Source organism: Belonocnema kinseyi, chromosome 6 (assembly GCF_010883055.1).
Source record: "Belonocnema kinseyi isolate 2016_QV_RU_SX_M_011 chromosome 6, B_treatae_v1, whole genome shotgun sequence".
NCBI classification, from domain to species: Eukaryota; Metazoa; Arthropoda; class Insecta; order Hymenoptera; family Cynipidae; genus Belonocnema; species Belonocnema kinseyi.
In genome coordinates this window covers 10,844,959-10,855,416 of record NC_046662.1, presented here as the reverse complement: position 1 = coordinate 10,855,416, position 10,458 = coordinate 10,844,959, and the positions used below count along the sequence as shown (strand labels likewise).

Below are 10,458 nucleotides of genomic sequence, written 5' to 3'. Positions count from 1 at the left end.
TTCAAGTTACTGGAAAGTTTCGTTTACAACTTATCAGTTTTTTTAATAGCGTCAAAGATGAGACAATACTTTCTTAATTTTTATTTTTAAACTGTACTATATAAATTTATTATACTATAAAATGAAAATTTTGTTAACTTTCTGGGACTCAACTATATCATATTTCTAATAATAATAACAATAATAATGAACTAATTATTTTTAGACCAAAAAATATATTCAAATCACTAAAACCACGAAGAATCGATCACGCGCGTTGGTGAGGGAAGGGGGGCGGTCAGAGAGTAAATTAGAAAAACATGCGATTCATTTATCTCTTCGAGGGGGTCTCTCGGGATTTAAGTTACCAAGAAAACAAGACAGATTAAGACGTGTTTAAAGTGCTTCCTATTAAAATATTATTTATTTATTATTTATTATTTTTTTAGTGAATAAAGAATATATTCATTGTGTGTAAAGTGATAAATATTATAGTGAAATTGAAAAGTTTATTTTAAAAAACCAAGTGGTGCAAAAATGCAAATAAAAGACAAAAAAGCAATTGTTACTGGAGCAGCCAGTGGTTTAGGTTTGGCTTTTAGCAAAGAACTTTTACGAAATGGAGCTGCTGTAATTATAACAATTTCTAAAATGTTAAGCTTATACTTATTTAAAAATTTATGTTAGACCATGACTCATGGTTTTCATTTTTTAGGACTTGAATTTTTTTAATGAAAAAAAGTTTTACTGGTGCCGAAAAGTTTTCAAAACTTTTGCAAATTTTTGTTTTTATTCTATGGTTTCAAAAATCGTAGAAAAATTATTTTGTATGCTATTTAAGGTAGAAAGAAAGAGTATAATATTTAAAATGATGAAAAAATCCTGCCGAACACAGGACTTCTTTTTAAATAAAGAAAAAAATCACTTCTTTGGATTCGGATAGGTTAACATTAATTTTTAAAAAGTTAAAAAATTTTCACCTGAAACTGATTTAGTTTATATTAGTGTAATACACCACTATTTTATATTTAAAAAAGAACAATTTTTTAGCCGTAATTTTTGTGAATTGAGACTCCGGATTCAATAACCACACATGAAATTTTACCGAGCAAAAAGGAAGTCCCCTGGAGACTTCAAAACGAATTTTTAATTTTTAATTTTTAAAGGACATACGCGGACGTGAAATAGTATGGCGCATCTTTTTTCCTCTAGACAAAAAGTTGTAGCTTTTGTAGTTTTTGAAATAAAGCCAAAAAACTGACTTTTCTGAAGAAGTCGATTTTAATCTCTTTTTCACTTCAACTCGTGCGCAGTGCTTCAGTCTTTGAAATTTTTTAATGACAATTTCAGGGAATGTGCTTTAGGGTGTCCTTCGATTGACAATGTAATGGGAATTAAAAACCGTTATTTTCAAAAATTGTTATTAATTTTTTCTGATGCTTGGAGCGAGTCGAACCTTGTAACTTCCAGCGTTTCGTTTAGCGAGGGAATTTTGAGCAGTCAAATACTTCTCGCGAGAAAAATGCGGAGAAAGGTGTAATGAAGTTTTCTGGAAAGTTTCAGATGAATATATTTTATAGTTTTAGGAGTAGTTATGATTTAAGTGAACGTCAGCGCTGGAGTCTTTGAGCGTACTATGTACTCTGAGACTTTCCACTGTGTCACGTTCTCTCGCTAGTGAGTTGTTGCTTAAAATATGATAGTATGCAATTTTTTAGTGAAAAACAGTTAGACGAAAATAAGTTAACAAAATATTCATAAATTCTATGTAATTTTCATTGTATTTTTCCGTTACATTAAAACATTAAACATTAGATGTACATAAGATAATCCTACATTTAAATCTAAAGGAAACGAAAAAATACATTGAAAATTAAATAAAATTCATGAATATCTTGTTAATGTATTTTATCTGAAACTTTCCAAAAAACTTCGTTACATATTTCTCCGCATTTTTGCGGCGAAAGTTATTAGCTTGCTCAAAATTCTCTCGCTAAACGAAACGCTGGAAGTTACAAATGTTCGATTCGCGCCGAGCATCAGAAAAAAATTAATAACAATTTTTGAAAACAACGGTTTTGAATTCCCATTACATTGTCAATCGAAGGACATCCTAAAACACATTCCGTGAAATTTTTATTAAAAATTTTCAAAAACTCAAGCACTGAGCACGAGTTGAAGTAAAAAACGGATTAAAATCGACTTTTTCAAAAAAGTCAGTTTTTTGGCTTTATTTCGAAAACTACAAAAATTACAACTTTTTGTCTAGGAAAAAAAAGATGCGCGATAAACGTTCACGTCCGGATATGTACTTTAATAATTTAAAATCCAAAATCTGTTTTGAAGCCTCCAGGGGACTTGCTTTACGCTCGGTAAAATTTTATGCGTGGTTATTGAATCCGGAATCTCAATTGCCATTCTTACTTTCTACCTAAAACAATATTAAAATATAATTTTTTTACAAATTATACACCTATAGAAGAAATATTAAATAAAATTGTACAAGAAAATAATTATTAGTTCAATTCATTTTAGTCATTTTTTTCAGACTATAATTTTGGTAGATATACAAGAAACTGAAGGAAAGGCAATTGCAGAAAAACTAAATTCAGAATTTGGAAAGAAGCGAGCAATATTTCTTCATTGTGACGTCACGAAAAATTCAGAATTTGATGGTAAGTAAAAATAAGGTAACAATAATTTGCTATTCTATTTGTAATTAAAAACTAAAATCAGTCAAATTTTAATTTAACAAATAAGCAAATAGAGCTATTTCTTTATTTATTCAAGAATTGATTTCTTTATTTCATTATTTCTTTATTATTTAATTTGACTATTTCTGTAAAGTTTCATTTCTACATTTGTTTATTTCTCCATTTCCTTATTTCTTTATTTCGCTATTTAGTTATTTCGTTATTTCATTATTTCGTTATTTTGTTATTCCATCATTCCTTTATTTCTTCATTTTCTTATTTTTATTAATTTAATTCTTCACTTTGTTTATTCGTATATTTCTTTATTTTTGATTTCCTTAATTATTTAAATGAATAATATAGATGTCTTAATTAATTTTAGCAATATTTTTGCAGCAACTTTCAAGGAAGCAGTCAATATTCTGGGAGGACTGGATATTTTGATAAACAACGCTGGTGTTGTCAATGAACAAAACTTTGCTAAGGCCGTTGAAGTTAATGTTGTAAGTTTAAGCAAAAAAATTAAAAATTCATAATGAAAATTCGCTTCACACTATTAGGTAATTATTACATATAAAATAAAATCCACTTAGTTTTTTTTCTTCGAACCTCCACATTCCTTTTCAACAAAGATTAAAATTTTTTAATTTATTCAGAGGATTCCAGTTTTTCAATTAAAGATTTTAACGCGCTGAAGAAACAGTTTTGAAAGCTGTTTTGTTATTTTTTTTTAATTTGAACTATTTGAAATTGAATTCATGAAATTGAAATATCAAATAGTAGAAAAAATATTTTTTTAATTAAGGGATTGTATGAAAAAAAAATACTTTTATAAAATGTATGGTTATTAGTAACATTCAAATTTTCAATTATTAATTTCATTATTTACTGTCCGCAAGAAAAAAAAACGTTTCCGTAAATTTTATTAAGACTTGTGAATATTAAGTGAATTGAGTTGAACCTAAACATTTCTCTCAACAATTATCTACGAAATACAATTAATGAATCATTATTTTTCAAATATCACTTCCCATAAGTCTGTTTTATATGGTCCCAAAAACACCTCATAAGTGAAAAATTGGGTTTCGCGTGTTCTTAGCGCTAATTATGATTTTTTTGGCGGCTTTTAAAATTTTTTATTTTAAATTTTTTTTACGACTAAAAACAAAAACTACGCTGCTATCGAAAAGTGGCTTATAACAAATTTGTACATATTTCCAGGGCGTGCAATTTTAGTTCATTCTTTTTTTTTCAAATCTTTCATAGTTTGACCAAAAAATGGAATTTTTGGATTTTTCATTATTTTTAGTACAATCAAATTTAGAATTTTCAACTTTTTGACCGAATTAAAAAAGTTGTTATGATAATCTTGTAGGACTTTCAAAAATCAACGTTTTTCATCTCTTGACTTTTTTCATATCTTGCGTTTTTGGGCTTACAATTTCATTTTATTTTTATTTTTAAAATGCCACAGATAGACAGACAGACCCCTTTGTAAAAATCATTTTTTCTGACTCAGGGGGTCTCAAAACGTGGAGATTTATTTGATGAAAACCGACCAAGTGAAATTTTACATATAACCAATACCTTCTCATCAGGGTGAAAATGTAAATACTGTAAACAGTTATGTTTGCTAACTTCAATTAATTACTACATTACTTAGAGTGAAAATATGATAAAAAGGAGAAAATTTGAGAAAACGACAGCAATTATCTAGCATTACTATAGGAGAATATTGTTACAAACAATAATAATTTGTTTAAAAATTTATGTTTGCTAAATTGAATTAGTAAAAACTGCGCAAAAATTTAAATTTTTAAGAAAAAACCACAACTTTCTAGCATCATTCCAAGGGAACATTATTAAAAGAAATAATAAATTATTCAAAAATATATTTTTTTTGACTAATTAATTATTACCTCACTGTAATTAAAAAGCGGGCAAAAATTGGAACATTTTAGAAAAACGTGCAAGTTTCTATAGCATTATTCTAAGAGGATATTATTTTAAATTATGATAAACTGCTTGAGGGCATGTGATACTTAGAAAATTGTCGATTTTACCAGTTTTAGGTTCCCCCGGCTTTTGTTCTAGAATAATAAATATTTTGTCTTAAAAATTTGGGAAATGATAGCGAACATGCTAACGGACGTCCCCACATACTTTTTTTGTAGGGTAATTCAAAAAAGTTTTAATTTAGCAAAATGTGATTAATTTGCATAGCGCTTAGAAAATAGTATCGATTTTTTCAGTGTTAGATTTCCGCGGCTTTTTTCCTAGGATAAGAAATATTTTGCGTTCAAAATCTGGGAAATGATAGCAAACATGGTAACGGACGCCCCCACAGACTATTTTTGTGTTTTTTTTTATCAAAAAATTTTTGATATTGCTAACAACGTGCGTGTATATTTCAAGGTTATGTGTGTTACAATTCACCTGAGCGTTACTTCCAAACTACACAATATTTTTGGCCGAAAACTTTGGACTTACAAATGAACATAGTAACTAATCTCCCGGAACTAAACTTGTTTGCAGGCAGTCAAAAAAATTTATATCATAAATAATTTCCAAATTATCAGAAAGGGAGAGATGAAAAACGACGTAACCTCAAAATAATGCATATGCATAAAATTTTTATTTAGCACAATCAAATTTTTTTGTTATTATCCTTCAAAAAAGAGTCTGCGGAAGTCCGTTATGATATTTTACAACATCTCCGAATTCAGTTTTTAAACATTTTTATTTTTGTGGAAAAAAGTCGGGGAAACTGTAAGTATCACATGCCCTTAAACAATTATTTATTTTTAATTTGATTGATTATTGCCCTGCTCTAACCAAACAGTGAAAAATAAGATGAAAACTCGAAAAAGAAACTCAAATTTCGAACTCTATTCTAACAGACAATTGTTAAAAACAATTTGTGTACAAATAAAATTATTAGAAGATGATTGGGATAGGGAATATGGAAAGCTGGAGAAGAGGGGATTAGAGAAGAGAGAGAGTAAAGAAGTATGAGAGGCAAGTTATAGTAGTCAGAGAATGTATAGGTCAGCAATGAGGAGGGGAATCATGGGAAAGGAAGTACAGGAAGAGTAAAATCGGAGGGGAAAATTGATGGGAAGGGAAGTATCAGAACGGAAGAGGGAATATGGGAGTGAGAATATGACGGGAAGGGAAGGAGTTGGTAGAAGGTGGGAAGTTAATGGCAAGTGGGGAAGGGGGAGGACAAGAGTGTCACTAGGATGTTGGAGAGTGTAGGAGATGGGAATATAAGAACGGGTGGGATAGGATAGAAAGAAGTAGAGAGAGAGAGAGAGGATGGAGTTAGATGATGAGGGGGAGATCTATTTTCACGGTACCTTGATACTATGACAACGAGAATTAAGATTAATAAAATAAGGAATTTTAATAGTTTTAATTTTTAATAAAATATGCATAATAACATAATAATTTTTTAACATGAAAGACAGCAGTCATACGAGGAAGTTTATTAGCAACCCAACAAATGGGGAAAGACACTGGTGGGAAAGGTGGAGTGATTGTAAATGTCTCATCAATTGCAGGACTTCAAGCGATTCCTAATTGTCCGATTTATTCAACAACGAAACATGCTATCATTGGTTTCAGTCGATCTTTTTCTGTAAGTCAGTATAAAAAATATTATTCCTTTTTCAATTTAAAATTATTTGTTATTCTCGGTTTATTTATTCTCATTTCTGAATTTGAAGGCTTGGAAAACAGAACCGAACGTGCGCTCGAGCAGTATCCAGGAGTGGGGATGAGGCACAAAAGATGCGACGTAAGAGAGAACGGGTTCCGTTCTCTCTTTCGACTCGTTTTCTGCGCGTCATTCGCACTCCTGACTACTGCTCGAGCGCTCGTTCGGTTCCGCTTTCCGAACCTCAAATTGTACTTCTTTGCGATTCAATTCAATCGCTTTGTAGCTTCTCTTCTTAACATTTAATTATTCCTATTTTTTGCAATGATTTCTTCTTTATTTTTTCTTCTCCAACTTTATTTTCTGCTTTCCTACTTTATCCGTATACCTGTAACTGACCCCCCCCCTTCATCCCTCCCCCCTCTCTCTCTCTTTTTCCATACACTCTTTTATTTCTTTTTTTCTTCAATACAGTGAAACTCTTCTATAGCACCGATTTTGGGGCTGACAGTGGGTGGAAACTAACTCATTATAGCCCGCTCCGCAAATGTATGTTAACATCTTAGTGCTCGCCTGAGTGACAACCGCAGATCCCGCGCACCCCGTGCAGCTCCTTACACACCTACCTGCAGCGCGGCGTCAGTTCTCAGAAGGGCTATTGAAGGGTTTCACTGTACTTATTTCTTTTACAAAGATTGTAATACAGTTTATGTATTTTAGCAACCTTATCATTATCAACGGACAGGCGTACGAATATTAGTTCTTTGTCCTGAACTGACAGACATTTCTGTGTCTGAAAATTCATCAACCAATGAAAATTTTCAATGTCCGGATCTTATTGAAATTGAAAAAAATATTCATCCCCAAAGGTAATTTGTCTTTCCAGGGGACATCCACAAATTACGTAAGGTGTTTTTCTCAAATTTTCAACCCCACTCCACCCATGTAAAATCCGACACGATTTGATTCGAGCCCCCTCCCCCCCCCTCCGATTTTATAATAAATTAAATTTAAACAAAGTTTGCGAATTTTTCAAAAGATCAACCTGCAAAGAGTACATTTCAAAAAATACTAAATACATTTTAAATTTTTTACTTGAAAAGTCTATTTTATTGTCGGTACTAAATAATTATCTTTTGCTTGAAAATTCTTTGGTTGAAAATTTGATTATGTATTGAACATGTAACTATTTTTTTAAAAAGTCAACTTTTTGTCGAAAATTCAACTAATTGGTCCAAAGCTAAACTACTCAACGATTTGATAAAAAGTTGTATTACTTGGTAGAGAATTCAACTATTTTGTTGAAGATTTGTCCTGTTGGATTAAATATTCATCTCTTATGGTAAAAAGTTACTTTTTCGGTTAAAAGTCAACTTTTTTGTTAAAAATTCGACTTTTGGGTCCAAAAATTAAACTATCTTCTAAAAAATTCGCTCTTTTGGCTTAAAAATTTCAACAGTATGGTTAAAAGTTTTACTTTTTAATTGAAAATTTGTTCTTTTTTGTTAAAGATTCGCATTTTTTCGTTGAAAATTAATTGTTATAACTTTTCCCAATTTTTTATTCCCTTTTTGTTGAAAATTTACCTTTTTAAGTTGAATTCACCTCTTTTTGGGGAAAGGTCTTTTATTGAATGATTAGCTTTTGGTTAAATGTTTAACTATGTGGTTAAAAAGTCATGTGTTACGTTGAAAATTCGCTTATTTTTAATTGCAAATTTCATTTTTTCAACTGAAAATGTAACTATTCTATTTTTGGTGCCAATTTATCTTGTTGTTTAAATTTTTAACTATTTTTTTTTAATTATTTTTTTTAATTTAAGATTCATCATTCTAGTGTTAAAATAATTTCTTTGCTTGAAAATTTAACTATGGCGTTGAAAGTTTTTTTGTTGGAAACTAATTTTTTAACAAAGTAATTTGTCTATTCCAATTTTTTCTAGAAAGGATCGTTCAATCACTCGCTCCTTCAACCACAAGAATGAGTAAGACCCCCCCCCTCCTCCTCACAAATCGCCGTACGTAATTTTTGGATGACCTGTTATTTGATCATTTAAAATTTAAATCAAATTGTAATCAATTTCGAAAATAAAGACTTATACTAATTGGAAAATAAAATATTTTTTAGAGTTGAAAACGTAGCCCATGGACTAGTTTACGCCATTAGATGTGCTCAAAATGGAAGTATTTGGGTTAGTGAAGAAGGAAAACCAGTATATGAAGTTCAATTACCAGATACTTTACCTGCAAAAACTAAAATTGAAGATAATTAATTTTAAATAAATTGCACTATTTTAATATGTGTATATGATTAAAATAAAAATATAATTTTGACTTTAAAATAAATTTATTTTTTAGATGTCACTAACTAAACAAAATAAAAAGAGCATTGTGGTTAAAAAATTGAATTCAAAAATGTTTTGCACTTTTCTTGTCAAAATTTTCAATAAAACTATTTTCTGTATTATAATATTGAATCTTGTACTTCTTTCTATAATACATAAAGTTTTATTAAAATTTGTGAAATCGTTTCAGAAATATCGTTACTTAAAAAATATATAACTCTTCACATTATTCGAATTTATTCCGAAGTTTTATCATTTTGCAAAATTGAAAAGTTTTGCTTCAAAATCTTCTAAATTCTTCTCAGAAATTTTAGGAAATTATTTGAAATATATATTAAAACCAGTTATTTTCTTTCAAAATCTGAAATCCCTACATTTTTATTTAAAAATTTTTAAATCTTTTCAAATTTAAAATTATTTTTAAATCTTTTTAAAACTTGTAGAGCTTTGAAATATATTTTAAAATAATTCAAAGTGTTGCTAAATTTATTTAACTGCTACCCATTTTTTTTTTTTTCTTAATTTTTTAAATCAACCAGATTTTCTTTTGACATATTTTGAAATTTTTTCATAATCGTGAATAATATTTTCTTTCGAGTTATTGAAAAAATCAAGTTTTTTCCCTTGCAAGTACAGTGAACTCTTGCCTATTACAAGGGCCGAAAACCGTCAACATTTGGGTATTTCAGGGCTGGAGGGGCCCCCACCTCAAGAGGTGATTTTGTTAAACCAAATTTATTGGCTGTCCCGATCTTGCATCCACGCGCGCGTTGCAAGCATGTGTGCGTCCATGCATTTGCGCATTGAGTATTGTAGCATGACGTTGCGGTCATTCTAGGATAGGTGGAAATATCAGGAAAGTTAGCATAGTTCGTGCATCATGACATGGGACTGCATACGGCTTTTTGAGAAAATATTCTGAACGTAAAAGTAAGTTATAAATAGCGGAATAGTAATATCTTTCTAGTCCAGAATGCATTTGCCGAATTCTATTTCATCCTTTTATCGTTTGAAGATATTTCAGTTTCACGAAGCAAAATCAAAGATCCGAAATTTGAAATTAGAGTATCCGATTCTGATCAAAACGAACTGAGACATACATTCTACAATTGACAAATATTACTATTCGTACATTTATCACTTCTTCTACATTTGGAATATTTTCTCCAACAAGTTTTCTACGTTCCCATGACGTCATGTTAAAATACTCAATTCAAACCAACGAGATCTTTCCCTCTGTAGGCCTCTTTTTAATTGGTTAGCCACTGACGCGGGAGAGAACGTACGGGGATCGTGTTGGGAGGTGACGAAAAAGTGCAATTTGAAATATCCCAGCATGGGTAACTTGAAATACGTTACTCTGGAACCTAATTTTACAATTGTAAGATCAAGCAATAATTTATTTTAATTAGATACTAGAATTATTCAATTTGAAATTGTTATTCTATCACAGAAAAATAACGTAATATATTGTGCAAGTGCAAGCATTGCATTTATTAGTATATTGTGAAACAATATACGAGGGTAGTTCAATAAGTCCTTAGAATGACCAACAGATGGCGCGCGAATCGCTCCAAATCATTTGTTTTCAGTCAGCACCACTCCCGACTAGATAGATGGTGCAGTCGCAGTCCACATCTTCTGAGTTTACGTGTTTTTATAACCATTTGAAAAAAAAAATGGTTCGTTAAGAAAAATTGAAAAAAAACGAGTTCAGAGCGGTAATCAAACATTTTCATTTAAAGGGTTTAACTCCATATGAGATAAAAAATGAATTGGACTCA

General features: G+C 30.2%; 1 protein-coding gene across 1 annotated transcript; it reads left to right on the top strand.

The window, feature by feature from the left end:
• The first annotated feature begins 319 nt into the window (after nucleotides 1-319).
• Nucleotides 320-8,659, top strand: LOC117174466 (15-hydroxyprostaglandin dehydrogenase [NAD(+)]-like). The gene is made up of 6 exons (XM_033363617.1): nucleotides 320-609; nucleotides 2,528-2,654; nucleotides 3,069-3,175; nucleotides 6,139-6,312; nucleotides 7,051-7,199; nucleotides 8,458-8,659. Exons 1-6 carry the CDS (start codon nucleotides 517-519, stop codon nucleotides 8,600-8,602), a joined length of 795 nt encoding a protein of 264 aa, XP_033219508.1. The 5' UTR covers nucleotides 320-516; the 3' UTR covers nucleotides 8,603-8,659.
• Nucleotides 8,660-10,458: the final 1,799 nt, after the last annotated feature.